This window comes from Sciurus carolinensis, chromosome 5, assembly GCF_902686445.1.
Source record: "Sciurus carolinensis chromosome 5, mSciCar1.2, whole genome shotgun sequence".
NCBI classification, from domain to species: domain Eukaryota; kingdom Metazoa; phylum Chordata; class Mammalia; order Rodentia; family Sciuridae; genus Sciurus; species Sciurus carolinensis.
The window spans coordinates 140,208,640-140,225,760 of NC_062217.1; the positions used below are offsets into that span (position 1 = coordinate 140,208,640).

Here is a 17,121-nt window from a genome sequence, read left to right on the forward strand (position 1 = left end):
TTCTGCCTTTCCTCTTAACCCAAGATCTTGAATTTTTTAGATCAAGCTATAATTTCCTATAAGTCTCTTTCTATGTTTCATATTTAACAGAATCTCTGCCTAAATTAGAGTATCAAATATCTTATTATATTTTAAAATGAAAATCTTGTGTTATGCCTGCATGGTTCACCTGCCTTCACATCGCTACTCTGGCTTGGCATGGTGGCACACACCTGAGACCCCAGGAAATTGGAAAGCTGAGGAAGAAAGATTCTAAGTTTGAGGCCCACCTTAGCAATTTAGCAAGATCTTGTCTCAAAATAAAAAATAAAAAGGGTTGGGGATGCAAGTCTGGCCAATCATTCTTACCTAGACTTAATGTCATACATCTTAACAAATTACATTCCAAAATGTTCTTCTGTCCTGTGTATGTGTGTGTTGGCTGCTAGGGATGGAACCTAGGGCCTTACATATGTGAGGAAAGCACTCTACTGCTCTACCACTGACCTCCATCACCAGACCCCTAGCAAAATGTTCTTTTGTTACTTGGACTTTTTACTAGTGAAAATAAAGTAATAGATGATGGTTAAGTTTCCACACTAGCATATAAATAGTAGTTAGCTGGTTACAAAGCTTAAAAAGAAAAAGTCTACATGATCTAATCAACATTGTTTCTATGTGAAAACCTCAAGATCTGGTGCATTTCTGTGAGTTGCACATCTGCCACTGAGACCCAGGATTAGGACCCTCAGAACTCTCCCAACACACACACACATACCTTATAACACCCCTACTGCTTCCTTCTCCCCCAGCTCTACTCTCTACTCTTTTCATTAGATTATAATAGTAGGAAGAGACCTACTAAGGTCACAGCAACAACCAAGTAAGTGAATGAGGAGAGTGGAAATTTCCTCTGAGGAAACTGTTTTTATATTAGTAATATCAGAAAAATCCATATTTCTAAGTTATATCTCCTATACCAGAAAAGAACAAAATACCTCTCTTGAATCAAATGGACATTCTAGTCATTTTACATAATGTAAATAAATAAACTATTATAGTTAAAGCTTTACTGCTGTGGTCTGAATGTTGGTGTTCCCCCAAAAAATTCATATGTTGAAATTTAATTCACAATGTGATAGTATTAAGAGGTGGGATCCTTGGGGAAGTGATTAAGTAATGAAGGCTCTCACTGAAAAAAAAAAGAAAACAAACCTGAAAATAATTTATATCCTCCAAATATGGAAACATTTCTGTACATTATAATGGATTCCTATGATAAAATATTATGGAATCATCAAAAATGTTTATTACTGCAATGATGTAAAATGCTAAATATATGGCTATAAAACCATGTATAGAGAATGAGCTCTACTATGTAAAGTACATATACACACATATAAAACAGGGATAATTGGCAGAAAATACACCAAACATTAAGAGTACCTATCTCTGGGAAACAGATTTATGAGCAAAAGAGGATTTGTCCCCACGTCAAGTTTATTTTTTCTTTTCGCATTATTGAGGTTCAAACCTAGGGACTTGCACATGTGCCAGCAAGCACTCTACCAGTGAACCTCTTCCCAGCCCTCCCCTCAAGTTTTAAATAGCAAATATGTATCACTTTCAAATCAGAAAAAAACTTTGAAGATATTTTAAGCTATAAAGACAAACTAATAGCTTCCCAATATATCTCCATCCCCACAAATATAATCATTACTTCTTCTGATTCAAGTACACACTCTTTATTTTGCATATCACACTCTATTTTGGACCTTATCATTCTATATTTTAATACGAATTGTTTGAGAACTGAATACTCTTCCACTTTATCTAGGGCTGCCTTTGTCTCTGGTAGGCCAGTTGAATATTTATAAAATTAAATTACTATTACATTGCTAGCAACATGCAAATTGACCAATAAATACATAATCATTATAAATGTGAAACATTAACACATTCAACAAATATTGACCATGTACCTAAAATACCCCAGGTACTGTCAGAGCCTATGAGGACACTTCAGCAAAAAGGTCCTTGCCCTTATGAAGCCTACATTCTAGAGGGGAGAAACAAAACAAACAAACAAGTTTCTTTCAGAGAATGATAAATGCTACAAAGCAAGGTGGTATGACAGAAATCAAGAAAGATCTGCAAAGAGCATAACATCAAGGCATATTGAAAGACAGTAAGGGACAAGATCAGAGCAAGCAGATAGAGCCTAAGGAAAGAACTAGGCCTGGAGTCAAAAGACCTGAGTTTCCATTCCTCCTCTCTTATCTTACTAGTTAGGTAATATTCCATCTCAATTAGGATAATAATCCCTAATTCACAAGAACACGCAAGGGTTAAATAAAATATTTTATTTTAAAAGAAAGAAGCCAAGTGCTTGGCATTCTGGTCCTCTATACTTGTGCTAGCTGTATCTGTTTGGAGGACATCAAAATAATACAATACCCAAAAGCTAGAATACATAAATTAGTATTTTGAACAGATACCAAAAGAAATTAAATAATAAATTCTGGGAGGGGGGGAGGGAGGGGGGAGAGGGGGAAAGGAATTCTATCCCTTTGATCAGGGAATTCTGTAGTAGTTACACAATTAACAAAAATACTACCTAGCCAGGTGTAGCAGGGCCCACCTGTAATCCCAACAACTCCAAAGGCTGAGGCAGGAGGATTACAAAGTCAAGGCTAGCCTCAGCAACTTAGCAGGCCCTAGGCTACTTAGAAAGACTGTCTCAAAATAAAAAATAAAAAGGGTCGGGGATGTAGCTCAACAGTAGAGCAGTGCTTGGTTCAATCTCTAGTACTAAAAAAGAAAGGAAAAAAAAAAAAACATGTTTTAACTATTTATCTGACCTCAAGATTCCATTAATTACAACTGCTCTAAACAATGATGTAGAAAAAGATTTGAATAGTCTACTAATAAAATGAAATGCAAACATAAAACAGCTTTATAATAAATCTAAAAAAATCTCTTAGCTTTTCCTCATAATCTCATAAACTTCATTGGTCTTCACTATTTTTAATCCTCTATATATCTAAATTATATTTCTCTGGTCCACAGGAGGAAAGAAACTTTTTCACCAGATTTTAAGAGAGGGATTTCTGAGCATATTTACCTCTTGCCTCCTTCAATTGCTGCTTATTTGGAACTTAAGAACTAGGACTCACAGTTTGAGTAGGGGATTAGATTGTGAGATCACTAAGATGTTTCCTCTGAAAAATTCCCATCCCTAATCAATTTTCAAACCCTATTACGCCTTTAAGATTGAAAATATTTTTCCCTGTTCATCTCTGTTTTCCAATTTAACATGCCTAGAATGAATGACTAGCTAAATGGGCCTACAATAACCTGCTCTTTGTCAACCTCTTAAACTAGAACATTTTCTCCTTAATATTTCTAAGTTGTTATATATCAGAGTTATCCTGACTCAGTTCTTTTATTAATGACTTCACATGGGACATTAGGAACAAATCTGATCACTGGGACAGGATAAATTAACTTCAAAAGAATGAGTTGATCAACAATGAAGAGGAAAAGGAAAATTTAATTTATAGGATACAAGCTAATGTTCCCATCTACTGGCTATTATAGTCTTTTATGTCAAAGCAAGAATCCTGCTTGTAAGGGTAAGGATGTAGCTCAGTGGTAGAGCAAGTAGTTAGCATGTACAAGGCCTGAACTGAGTTCAATTTACAACACCAAAAACAGAAAGAAAGCAAAAAATTGCTTACATCCTAGGACTGGAGTTGTGGCTCAGTGGTAGAGCGCTTGCCTAGCATGCGTGAGGCACTGGGTTTGAGTCTCAGCACCACATAAAAATAAATGAATAAAATAAAGGCCTATCAACTTCTAAAAAAATATTTTTAAAAATGTTGCTTATATCTTAACATGCCCAGTCCTCAATAGGGTCTCTGATCAGCAACCATGGAGGTATTCATATAGTCTGGAAATACATATAATATTTTCTCTTTTTATAAATTGTAGATGTCCCTTAGGAAATTATATGCATTCACCTGTGTTTCTTTATTCCACAAATACCTTGCAGAGAAATGCTAGAATGGAGTATCTGTCTCAAAAATGATAAATATACACCACTATAGAGATAAAAACAAAACCATAACAATTTGGGTTTAAATTTTCATTCATTCATTTTTGTGGTGCTGGGAATTGAACCTAGGGCCTTACACATTCCAAACATATGCCACAGCCCCAAACTTTCATTCATCCATTTATGAAGACATACTAATTATCAGGCACTTCTGCCCATTGGTTTACTTGGTAGCAGTGACCATTAATTTGTTGCACTAATTTACTAAAAACAGTCTACTTTCTTCTTCTGTACTTGATATTGGCCTTGAAATGAATTTGAATGCATGAGAAATGAAGCTGTTCGGCTATATAATAATCTTATGTATGGGCTAGGGTTATGGCTCAGTGGTAGAGCACTTGCCTGGCATGTGTGAGACCCTGGGCTGGATTCTCAGCACTACATATACAAAATACATTAATTAAATAAGGTCCACTGACAACTTAAAAATATTTTTTAAAAATAATATTCTTATGCATACACAATCAGTAGTCAATGCTTCCTTCGTTTTGTGTACATTAATTTTATGATCATTTTGAATGACATAAAGGCTATTTGGTGTTCATTTCTGTTTCTTGTCTCTGAGGTCTGTCAATGCAAATTTATATCATATTAATTATTTCTGAGAATTATATAGTAGTGCTTCCAGGGAGATAAAGGTAGGTTTTATTCCAAATTGCTAAATTACTATTACTAATTACTATTAGTAGTATTTTAATTCACTAGTAGTTTTATATTTTGAGTTAAATCAAAGTACAAATATTAGAATGGTTTCACATTAAGAACTTTACTTTCTTAGCACCTTTAAATCATATTAAAGTATGTGAAAACTAAATGGAGCAGAACCAAAGTATAACAGGTAAAATAGGGCATTTGAACCCTGATGTAACAAGCTACCCACAAGATTGTTAGGATCATCTATGGAAAATTCCTTGTGAGTCTGGCTACCACTGCAAGCACAACATTCCCCAGGAAAGCCCCCTATGAATTCATGGCTCAGTTACCTCAATTCTCAGCTCCAAACTTGGAGTTCTATCTTGAATTCTATCTTTAACCACCACATCAGCCCCTACAGAGAGCAAGGTAAAGCCTTCTGGAAAGTGGTAGTAAGGAGTTTCAAATTAGAGCCTTAATCTCTGGAACTACCAAAATCAACACTTAGAGCAGTCGGGAAATTAAGAGTTTAAGCATTTCTCCCATCACCAATTAAAATTCTTAGAACAGGAAAACTCTTATGCTTGCATTGGTGAGTCAGTCATAAGGAGACACTAGTCATAAACCTATATTATTTTTGTAGCATAAGTCTATACACCCTAGCCTTCAGAACACCATGACTAACTGTCTAAAATAGGTAGTTGCAATATATAAAGTGCCTTTTAATGCTCTTCCATCTCTGCTAGTACCTCCCCACTTCCAGATGCATCAGCTAGTATTTAATTCTGGACTACTGAATATCAATAATATTTTTCTATTAAATTCTAACTCTGATAACAATTATAACAGGCAGGAATCCAAGAGTCATAACAGTATTCCTATAATAGTATCTAATTTTCCTGACACTATCGCATCCTCTCATAAGCAAACCAGAAAGTAGGCACACTTTCTCTTCCTCCATTTTTGCAGACAAGGAAGAAGAATCACTATATAAGAGACTTGTCCCTATCACCAGTGACAGAGTGTCACTGACTTTGACCAGTGTCTTCCTCATTCCAAGCTTCATAGGTCATTCACTACTCTATGCTTCCCTCCATCTAATTCTCTTTCCTCAGTAAAATCCACATGGCTTATTCAAACTTTTCATATTGCAGTAAACAACGCATAGTCTTTTGACACTTGAAGGTCAAATACCACAAAAATTGCCTGAGTGATGACAACCAGTTCCAATATCTTGTGCAGTCCTTGAAACTTAGCAAAACAGGCTAACCAAAGAAGAAAGTCATATAAGTAAAACACTGTCTTTGTCAGAGGATATCTAACAATATTACATATTTCTGAAGCATACTTGTATAGCAACTAAATACAAAGTCATGAGATCATGAACAGTTTATATAAAGCTAACCACTTTTTAACATGCAATTCTGAAGTAAACAGTTTATATTATTATTCATGTTTTCAGTAGCATAGAAAACCTAGTATTTCCTAACCGACCCCCTTTTTAAAAATGTTTTTAGGTGTAGATGGACACAATACCTATATATATAAATATATATATATATATATATATATATATATATATTTTTTTTTTTTAATGTGGTGCTGAGGATCAAATCCAGTGCCTCACACATGCTAGGCAAGCACTATACCACCGAGCTACAACCACAGCCCCACCAACACTCTTTTAACTTGAATATAGATTGTGACTTTGCTGGCACCTCACATCGACCATGTCATAATAAGTTCTGAAACAGTTTATGGGTCTGGTGGACCTTAAGTGGTTTTGCATTAGAGCAGTAGTTCAGAAACCAACTAGAGAAAATTGTTCAGTTTGAAAACTAGCTCAAACTATCCTTATTCAAAGGCAAGCAAAAACTAGACAATTTATATTACTTCCAGGAAAGATGGTTTTTAAAAAAGAAGAACAGTCAGGTGAGGAGTCTGAAGCAGCAGGATTGCAAGTTCAAGACCAGCCTTAGCAACTTGTATATCACCAGGAGGCATCAGCCTAATAGATAATCTCCCTATATAGTTCTATCACTAAATTCCTTTGAACGGAGTCCAAAGATAACCTGACTTGAAAAGTAAAAATTTTACTTGACAATCCTGGTACTACAGGGAAGTTAAAGACATGGAACAACAAAGTTAAGTCAGACTTCCAGGACCTGAGTCAAGTCACTCTACCTCTCAGAACCTCAGTTTCCTTATTTAATAAATATGAAGTGGTTTTTAGATATAAGTAATTCATAAGGAAGTAGTTATTCCAACCTGGGGAACCAATCCACTTCATTATAAGAAGGAAGTAAAATACCATATAAACCACTTACATAAACTCAAATCTTTCGTGTTGGTAGAAAATAGCAAAGTAAAAATGAAGAAGCACTGGAATAAGGCATCAACTTAAAAGATATATAAAGATTCTTCAGATTAGATCACTGTTGAAAACCTTTCTTAGTATGTTAAATAAGAAAAAAAGTTAAATCAGGTGTGGTGACATACACCTGTAACCCCAGGGACTCAGGAGGCTGAGGCAAGAGGGTCAACAAGTTTGATGACAGCCTTAGCAACTTAGCAAGACTCTGTCTCAAAATAAAAAATAAAATAGCTGGGGATGTAGCTCAGTGGTAAAGCACCCCTGGGTTCTATTCCCAGGACCAAACAAATAAATAAATAAAAATTTAAAAATTATATATATATATATATATATATACATACACACATATATATATAAAGTTGGTATACTATGAAATAAACTCTTCAATTCAAAGAAAAAAATCATATTTTCCAAAATAAATGAATTTTTAAAAAGTCATCAGGTGTGGTGGCACATACTTGTAGTCCCAGCAATTGGGAGGCTAAGGCAGGAGGATCACAAGTTCAAAGACAGCGCCAGCAATTTAGAAAGGCCCTAAGCAACTTATCAAGACGCCATCTAAAATAAAAAATAAAAGGAGTGGGGATGTGGTTCAGTGTTTATGTGCCTCTGGGTTCAATCCCTAGTTAAAAAAAAAAAATCATCAGAAATATTTAAGATATGTCTCCCTATTTTAGACAAATCATGTTGGGTCTATGTGCTGGAATTTAATCTAGAGCCTTTTGCATGCTAAACTCTACCACTGAGCTATACTCCAGCCTTAGAAAAATGATTTAAATAAATGCACAAACATATAAAATTCTGCAATAAGATCCAAGGTATTTTATTTTTTAAACATTCTTGGTTATAGTTATTGAGGCAACCAATTTGCAATGAAGTTATTCCTCTGCTTCTTTTTATTTCACTGTTATTATTTTTGTATGGTGCTGAAGATTCAACCCAAGGACTTGCATATGCTAGGCAAGCACTCCATCACTGAGCTATACCCCCAGCCCTTTATTTATTTATTTTAAGAGATAGGGTCTTTCTATGCTGCCCAGGTTGGCCGAGAGCTCCTAGGCTCAAGTCACCTTCCTAGTAGCTGGGATATAGGCATGTGTCACCCCGCCCAGATACTCTGGTTCAAATATTGTTTCAAAACCTTAAAGTTCCATTTGAAGAAACCGAAATGTGACATACAGTGCATATAATTCTTCCTGAGACCAAATAAATACTGCTCAGTTTTCAATCAAATCTCTTACAATCTTTTGATCATTTGTGCCTAGTCGATAGCAACACCCGAGATGAAGAGACAAGAGAGAAAACTCATTCCAGTGCATTTGGCTCTTACTAGCATCACTGGTAAATGGTTTGCTGAGAAACAATTGGAAATCCCCACACTACTAGTCAAGATCAGGTTTAGTGATATTTTATGGATTTAATTTCTTCCCAATCCCCTTTTCAGGACATAATACAAAACTGGTTATATTCAGTAGCCAGGCACAGGGTCCCAGTTACTGGGAAAGCTAAGACAGGAAGACTATGTGAGTCCTGGCACTCAAGATCAGCTTGGGTAACATAACAAGATTCCATCTTAAACAACAATCAAAAAAAAAAAAAAAAGGAAGAAAAGAACTGGTTGTGTTCAGATGCAACTCCCGATAACTAGATCTTTCTAAACTATCAGTTATCAAACCTAAACTTCCCTATAAAAATTTAGGTTATCTTCTGAGACTGAACTTGGGTAGAGAGCATCAGAATAAAAAGCAGCTGTTAAAATCAGTTGGTGCCACCTACCAAATACAGCCTCCCCTGCCCTACTCCCCCCAAAAGAAAACGTGTAAATTTCAGAAAGCAGATTCCTCCTTTTCTGTTTACCAAACTAACCCCATCTTGCAATGAGTCTCTTCATTTAATTAAAACAGCTTCAGAATAATGGGAAAATATATACCTTAATATTAAAAATCCCCACTCCTGAAAGATCCCTATGAAAATCTGATAAGATCCTCTTTGATCAGAAACTGTCTTATACACAATATAGAGGTTTCATGGACTTCCTTGAACTTCCAAGAACAAAAATCCTTGCTCTAGCCTAGAGGGGGATGTTCTCAACAATCCTACCTCCTCCTTCATGAACGGGACCCACCCTAAACATCTGAAATGTAAAGAGCAATGAAATGAAGAGTACCTAACACCTTATTTCTGTCAAATTGTCAGTTCTGTCACCTTTCAGCATAGGTCAAAGGATTTCTACTTCATTTCTGTGACCACTGAAATTGGGCCCACTCTGATCCCCTCCCTTGTTCCCTTTCTTTCCCTTTCTTTTTAAACTGAGCCTAAAAGCCTACAGACAAATCAATTCATAAGTGAAGGGTAAGTGCCTGAAAGCAAAAGCCCCCAGTGAACACACACCCTCACCATCCCTTTCTGATCCAAGATGTCCAGGACACGGCCAACTGCTGTGGCTGTGAACTGGATCAGAAGCAAGAACAGAAATAAGGACACTCTCCATTCAACCTTTTTGTCTGGGGCACTTCCTAGATTTTTCATTGGCATTTAATATCAAGATGCAAGACTCGTTTTTCATTAAAATTGCAAGACTTTCACTTTGCCGTTTCAAATGGTGTAATTGATCTGCATTGTCTTCTTAAATAACCCAACTGGTGAAGGACACTGCAGCTTTAAATATTTCAGTGCTAGCTAGCAAATAGACTCCATTGCAATATGGCTCTGAAGGTCGTGTCCTATTGTCTCCTCTGCAAAGGAAAAAAAAATAAACCCAATTTCTAAATCCTTCTAGGTAACATGGGAATGTTTGTTCCTAGAATTTACACTCTTCTACCTCAGTCCCATACAGTTCTGGGTGTTTATTGGAATCTCACACTCATAATTTTCCCGGCAGGGGCAATATGCCGATTGTTATTAATGATTCCAGCACCATAGTGAGACATAAACACATGTGTTCACATTAGTTTAATTGAGCATAAGCAACTATTTGAAATAGCACCACTAAAGAGTTGTTAACCTCTTTAAGAGTAAGGCCACAGTGGTTTGGGTGTGGATGGCTTTCAGGCAGCACCCTGAGCCTAGATTGCATAACCTGAAATGTGTAGCCACTTAAAATGATAGGAATCTCAGCCTACTCATTCTGGGACTATGCCGGCACCTTGCCATACACTTGCAGCTTTATTTGTCAAAGAAGGTCATAATGAGAAGCACAATCACAGTGAAAGAGAAAATAAACTAAAAGAAAAAAGGCCCTTTTCTACTCCAACAGGAACATATACAATTCCTGGAGTAGACACAATGTTGCCTCAACCTCATCCTCCCCATCTCCGCCCCGGGGGAGTGGAACGGTCCCAGTCAACTGGAGGCTTTGAGGGGAGCTGGACATTGATAACCTTTTTAAATAAAAACGGGTGGAACGACTAAAAGGCAGACAAGAAGGAAGAAGCAGGGTAGGGTTAAAGCGAGTGCAGGTGCACCCAAGCATTACCTGAAATGGTAACAGATTGTTACCATTATCGGTCCGGAAAGCGTTATCCTCCATCCAGGATTTGGAGGTGAGAGGAGCCGCACGAGGAAACTTGGGAGGCGCGATCACATTGCTGGAGAAGGGTTTTTTGAGCGGCGAGATGGGGTTAAGTGGGGAGGGTACCCCAACGCCCACGCCCACGCCTACGCCAACCGCACGACGAGGGTCCCGGCCCGCCTGCAGGCCACCCCACGGGTTGGACGGTGCGCTCCAGGCGGCGTTCACGCTTTGGTGCGTGTTCCAGCTGGATGAGGCCGATGAGGCCGCGGCTGCGGCAGCGGCAGCCGCAGCGGCAGAAGACGAGGACGGCTTGCTGGTCATGATGGGTTGGTGGCCGTACGCCGCGGCGGCGCTTCTCTGCGCGTAGGGCGCCTGGCTAGGGCTGGCAGGGGACCGGCGCTGCTGCGGGGGCTGAGCCTGGGGGGGCTGCGCCGGCTGCGCTGGCTGCGGCGCTGGCGGCGGCGGCTGCTGGTGGTGCTGGGTCTGCGCCAGGCCGATCTGCGGGGAAAAAGTGCCTCCGAAGACTGGGTTAACATGGTGCGGGAAGTTCTGGAAGAGCATGGTCCCGTTGACTGGGGTGATCCCCTGGAAGAAGCTGTCCTCCACCGCGTTCGTGGTGCCGGTGGACCAGGTGCTGCCGAAGGACGGCGACAGCGACGTGCCCGGCGCGGTGGGCTCCTGTGGCGGCGGCGGCGGCTGCTGCGGGGGCTGATGGAAACTCAAGCCCGGCAGGAGCGGCGATTCCATCTGCATCTTGTCCGGGCCGTTGGGGGCCGGCGGAGCCGCGGCGGGGCTAAGGGCCGGCACTGCGCTACTGTCCTCCGGTTTGGGGGTCTCTGAGGAGAGGGGCGTGGACGGGGCTTCGGCTACGCTGGGCTCGGGCTGGGGCTGCTGCTGCTGCTGCCGCTGCTGCTGGGGCTGGGGCTGGGTTTTGCTTTTGTCCATCAGTAAATCATCCTGCATGGTTTGCGCAGCTGAAACGGGAAAAAAGAGAGATGCGTTATTGTCAAAGTGATCATCAATGCCCCTCGCTAAAGCGGGCGGTGTTTTACTTGCGAAAATCCAGTGCCACCGCTACTAGCCAATTGCAAAGCAAATCCATAATCTCCCATTTAAAAGAACAGGTCGGGCTGGGGAAGGGGAACACAAGCAAGGTCTCTAAAAATACTGTTGAGAGCGTCTTCACCCTTTCTGATGTCTTGGTTCCTTTTCTGTATTAGTGAGAGATGTGCTTATAAGACAGAAAGACAGCAATTTCGCCACGTCTCTTTTCCCTTCACCGGAACTCAGAGCGTTCACCCTGCAATGAGAAACTGATTCTGGTTCCTGTTTTTTCCCAAGCACCACCCTCCCCCAGTTATTTGCATACGTCAATAAATACTGCTGCGTCCTTCAGCAAGGTTAAAAAGACACCACACACACGACCCTTTCTTTCCCCTTCCCCAACTCCAGCACCTTAAAGAAAACAGCCGTCTTAAACCTCTTGATTAGCAAACTACCTTCTTGCCTCGCTAATTGTTTCATTTAGCTACAGCGAACCACCACGAGGGAGGAAATCCTTGGCATTTGTTAGGAGGACTCAGCTGCACAATCATTCTCTGGCCTCGCAGTAGCGGTAGCTACTCCATTTTGTTGGGAGACATTTTTTTTTTAATTATATATATAATATCACCGGTTTTTAAAAGGTGAAACCTACTGAAACGTTTGGAAGTGCTTGCTTCTTGTTACTCTAAGGATTATGGTTTTTCTACTTAATCTCCAATTTTCTTCTCTCCAATTCTGCAGCACAAGAGGATTTCTTGGCTTCTCAATGCTTCAGGTCTCAACAGGAGCATGAGAATTTCTCTGCAGAGTGGAGAAATGCTTCTAGTTGGATTTGAGGTCAGAGGCGGGGGGGGGGGAGGCTGAGATGGATGGGGCGGGGCTTTAAAAATCCGTCTGAGATTTAAGTAGACAGTCAAGATAATTCTGGGTTGCTAGATTTTCATTTTTGAATCCTGCTGCCTCCTTGGTCACAAGACTGGCAAATTTAGAATCCATTTTCTTATCTCTAGTATTAGCAGTGGAGGACTATAGTTTGATGACCCTGAATTACCATATGCTAGGAAAAGTGTTAAAAATAGAGGAGCACAAAGTCCCAAATTCTCATACATTGTAATTATAGTGCATTGCCACCGCTGCTTCATTTAGCCATATAAGGAGTGTATGGTATTTTCCATTTCGCATAGAACTATATTCACCTCTGTCATACAGCCTATTTTCTTATTCAAGGATGAAAATAGTAGTCACTCAAAACCAAGAGGTTTCCATACATGTAGTTACCATTGAGTTAGCTTGTTCCTTGCATGTTAATTACTTTAAATATACAAATATTACAGGAATGAGACTGTGCAAACAAATATTTTGGAATGTTAAAGGAGCGTATGACCAAACATATCATTATTTTTAGATGATGATTCAGTACAATTGCAATGAAGTTATTAATATATTTAATAGTTACTTAATTAACATGTACTGGAGAACATCTTAGGGTATTTGTGAAAGGGCATTTTGATATACACAGAAGCTGCCTTTGGACATTCTAATGATAATAACTACTATAAAATGGAGATATTATTGCTCTTAGCTATTAGGTAAAAGATGTTCGACTACGGGATTAAAAGTAATTCTATTTTATTAAAGACTTATTAAAATGCTTAATTGATATTTCATATTAAAGTTTCATACACAAAAAAGTGGGCTCAAGCAAATGCTTCACAGCCACCTGATTCTCCTTTCTACTCCTCAAACCCCTCTCTCTCCCTTTCACCTAGAAAGAAACCCCATCCAATATACCATACATCACAGATTGCCAGATATTACCAATAAAACCTACTTAAAATTGCTTTTATGTTCCTCACTTCCCTTAGTCTAAAACAATAGTTTGGATCAGTATTGTAAAATAAAACACAAAGAAGCAAGTGAACCTTGGATTCAGACAGCACAAAGTTCTATCAGTGCCAAAGAAGATGGTCACAGAAAGACATTTTCATACTTGGTTTAAACAATGCTGCAGTAAACCATTATAATTCTGGTTTTTGAGCTGCTTCCAGTGAGCTAGAATTGCCTTTATAATAGCTATATCATCATGGCTGAAATATACATTTGATTATAGTTTTAATATCATCCAGCATTTTTGGATCCAATGCTTTTTCTTAATACCTTCAGTTTAAACTACATGCTATCCGTGGAAAAATTAATGCTGTACTATTGCAAAAAAGCCAAAAAAAGTAAGCTGGACTCAAAATATTTTATAAAGGCCATAATTAAGATTAATATATTCGCTGAATTTTTTAAATGCTATACCAGGAACACATTTCTCAATACTCCTTAAAGATAAAAAATTCACTTTCTGCATAAATTCACTGTCAAGGTCAAGACCCACCTTTAATAAATAAGACCCTTTAAACAAAAGGTAAGCAGTAGATTAAGATAAAATTTACGAAGTTGACATGAAATCTCTCTCAATAACAGCCTGTAGAGTTTGTTTGATTTGGGGTTTATTTTGCTTTACAGCAAAGTCTGAGAAATAGATACCTCCTTCCCCTCCCCCACCACACACACAATAGATCGGCTTTTACATGCATTAACCCAATTTCAAGTAACAAATTCCTAGTAGCAGTTACCTTTGAGTGTCCAGTTTTTAAGGATCGATAAAATTTTAAAGTATACAGTATTTATTTTCTTCTTTCAGGTTGATTATGTGACCGCTCTGGCAAAAGCACTTTGACAACTGTAAGGAGAGAGGGCATGCGCACACAGGGAACTGTGGGGGCTGAAGTCCTTCACAAGGTACTCTGCCTGACTTCAGCACGTTCAACCAGGAAAGGAGGAAGCCTCGAAGAGATTCCAAGGGGAAGAGGTTGTTCCCGGATTACATTATATCCTCCTAACCAATCTAAATCATGAATTGTTGAAATGAAAGGCAGAAAGATAAACTGGTTTATCAACTTGATTTAGGAAGTCAGGTTAAAAGAGAAACTGAATTGTAGGACTCAAAATAAATATACCCAGCAGAGCTACCTTAAATGGTATTAGAATACTAATGACTGGGTAGCCAGCAATAGGCACCCTACCAGAGTAAAAGAGACTGGGGTGAGCAGGAATAAACAAGGGTGCGGGGGATGACTGGGGAATGATGAACACTCAAAATCTAATCATACTTAAAGGAAACACTTTTAATATAGAATGAAAAGTACCTTAATACAAAATGTGATATTAACCTCAGAGGTCAGGTAAAAAAAGATTTTCATCACAAATTTTTGATATCCACCAACGTTTCTTTGTATTTGAATTTTCAAGGGAGGCACCAATCACTTACTTATTTTAAGATTTTTACATAATATGCTCTAAATCAACTCACCTCCTTATTTTTACTTGTCAAAATGAAAGCTTACTTTGCATTATTCATACAATGATTAATCAAATAAAATTCAGTATTTTCATACTAAAATAATGTTGGTTGAAATATTAATAAATAGCTTGGCATGTTTAGTATTTCACAGCATAGGATAGTGGCTTCTTTATTCAATACAAAAAAAGTAAGTAGTTTCTGTTAAATATTTTTTGGTGTTTTTTTTTTCCTACTTTAACCTCATGATTCTAAGGCTGAAATCTCACAACATATTAGCATCAACTGTTATTATCTATAGCTTTTAAGACCAATAGTTCAAGAGCTGATTTGCTCACGTAGGCAGAAAATAATATTTCTTGTGGAAGCTGGTTTAGTGCCATTCACCCAAGCGGTTCAGAGTAAATGTCAGCTGATGACTATGCTGATTGAACTTGGAGCTAAAAAGGTTAAACATCATTTTAAACTGTCTTAATTTTCTGTTTTCCTTCTTCACCAATTAGAACCATAGTACTGCCAGAGACCACTAATTTGCCGTGTTTAGTAGTCTGTTTCTAATATTTTTTGTTTTTTTCCTGTTTGGGTACTGGGAACAGAACCCATAGGTGCTTAACCACTGAGCTATATCCCAAGTTCTTTTTTTTAAATTCCAGATTCTTGCTTCCCAGCTGTGTGACCTTCAGTAAATCACCTAATCATCTCTTCAGCTATGCACGCCTCAGTTTCTTCATCTGTAAAATGGCAAAATATTACTTTCAAGTATTGTTTGAAGAGATTAAATGAGATGAAGACCTTGGCATGTAACTGTTTCACTCCTCCCCTAAACCCTGCCACTAATCCCAGCTGCTTCCTGTGCTTGGGTCACCTTGGCACCTGTACTCAGGGTCTTGGTGTTTTGATTTTTTCCCCCCAGTCTTTTATTTATTATTTTGACATGGGGTTTCACTAAGTCACTTAGGGCCTTGCTAAATTGCTGAGGGTGTCCTTAAAGTTGTGATCCTCCTGTCTCAGCCTCCTAAGCTGCTAGGATTACTCTAATGATTTCTATGGAAAAAACAAAACAAATCAAAGAAGAATCATTCTGAATGAATCTGCCAAAAGCTCTATGTAAAACAACTAAACAGCTCACTTATTATTGCTGGGACCTTAACTTATAAGCTTATATTTCCATTTTTTCTTTCTTTTATTCCTCTGTCCTCCTAAAGAAAGCGTCACTTATAAACACAGGCTGCACATGCCTGAATCTCAAAGACTGGGAAGGCTGAGACAGGAGACTCAGAAGTTCCAGGTCAGTCTCAGCAACTTAGTGAGACCCCCCAACGACTTAGCAAGACCCTGTCTCAAAATAAAAACAAAAAGGGCTGGGCTGTAGCTCAGTGGTAAAGTGCCCCTGGGTTCAATAACCCCCCACCCCTCACTCTCCTACACCTTCCCCTACCCCATGCGAAAGAAAGTAGAAACAGAAAAAAGAGAAAGGAAATGAAGAAAGACATCCAGCCTGCCTCACTTGTAGTAGGGAACAGAGGTGACACCCTGAATCCCAGTGACCCCAGAGACTGAGGGAGAAGGATCACAAGCCTTAGTAATTTAGCGAGACCCAATCTAAAAATTTAAAAAATAAAAAAAAAGGGCTGGGGGTATAGCTCAGTTGTAGCACAATGTCCTGGGTTCAGTTCCCCCCGTGTGGGGAGTGGGAGCCTCCCTTCTGCCAAGGCCTAGTACTCACCTTATATTCCAGAGTCTGTGAGAATCGACTCAAGGTTAAACTTATTTCTGAAGACTTTGCTAACCTATCAAACTTCTACTACATTTGCAGGTACTCAACATAAAGGGGAAAAAAAGCATCCTCATAAAATTCTAACTTTAAGAAACATTTTTTAAATTATTCAAAATTAATATGTCAATACTGTATAAGTAAAGTAGAAGTTTTTAAGTTATTCAGATGTGCTTGAAATGGTTTACTTGAACCTTTAATTAATCCACCTGAACCCAAAGTGCTGGTCTACTAATAATGCACCCAATGGAGAAAGATAAACTTTGGTCCTGATCCTTGATAATGATAAATAATTAGCATTGCCCATACTTAATGAAGTTTTTATTGTATTTGAAAATGA

The 17,121-nt window shown here is 38.6% G+C and overlaps 1 protein-coding gene and 1 long non-coding RNA gene across 3 annotated transcripts in view; one reads left to right on the forward strand and one right to left on the reverse strand.

The window, feature by feature from the left end:
• Cpeb3 (cytoplasmic polyadenylation element binding protein 3) overlaps window positions 1-14,390 on the reverse strand; it is a 140,098-nt gene extending 125,708 nt beyond the window's left edge. Inside the window, 3 exon segments of the mRNA XM_047552265.1 lie at window positions 10,579-11,591; window positions 11,804-11,917; window positions 14,283-14,390. Of these exon segments, the coding sequence (XP_047408221.1) occupies window positions 10,579-11,580 (1,002 nt within the window). The 5' untranslated portion in view covers window positions 11,581-11,591; window positions 11,804-11,917; window positions 14,283-14,390.
• On the forward strand, window positions 10,506-15,114 carry LOC124984541 (uncharacterized). 2 transcript variants are annotated; one of them, XR_007108705.1, is made up of 3 exons: window positions 10,506-10,645; window positions 12,403-12,498; window positions 14,351-15,114. It is a non-coding gene; the product is annotated as an uncharacterized LOC124984541 (long non-coding RNA). The 2 variants fall into 2 exon arrangements; XR_007108704.1 differs by lacking the exon at window positions 10,506-10,645 and adding an exon at window positions 12,023-12,302.
• Window positions 15,115-17,121: the final 2,007 nt, after the last annotated feature.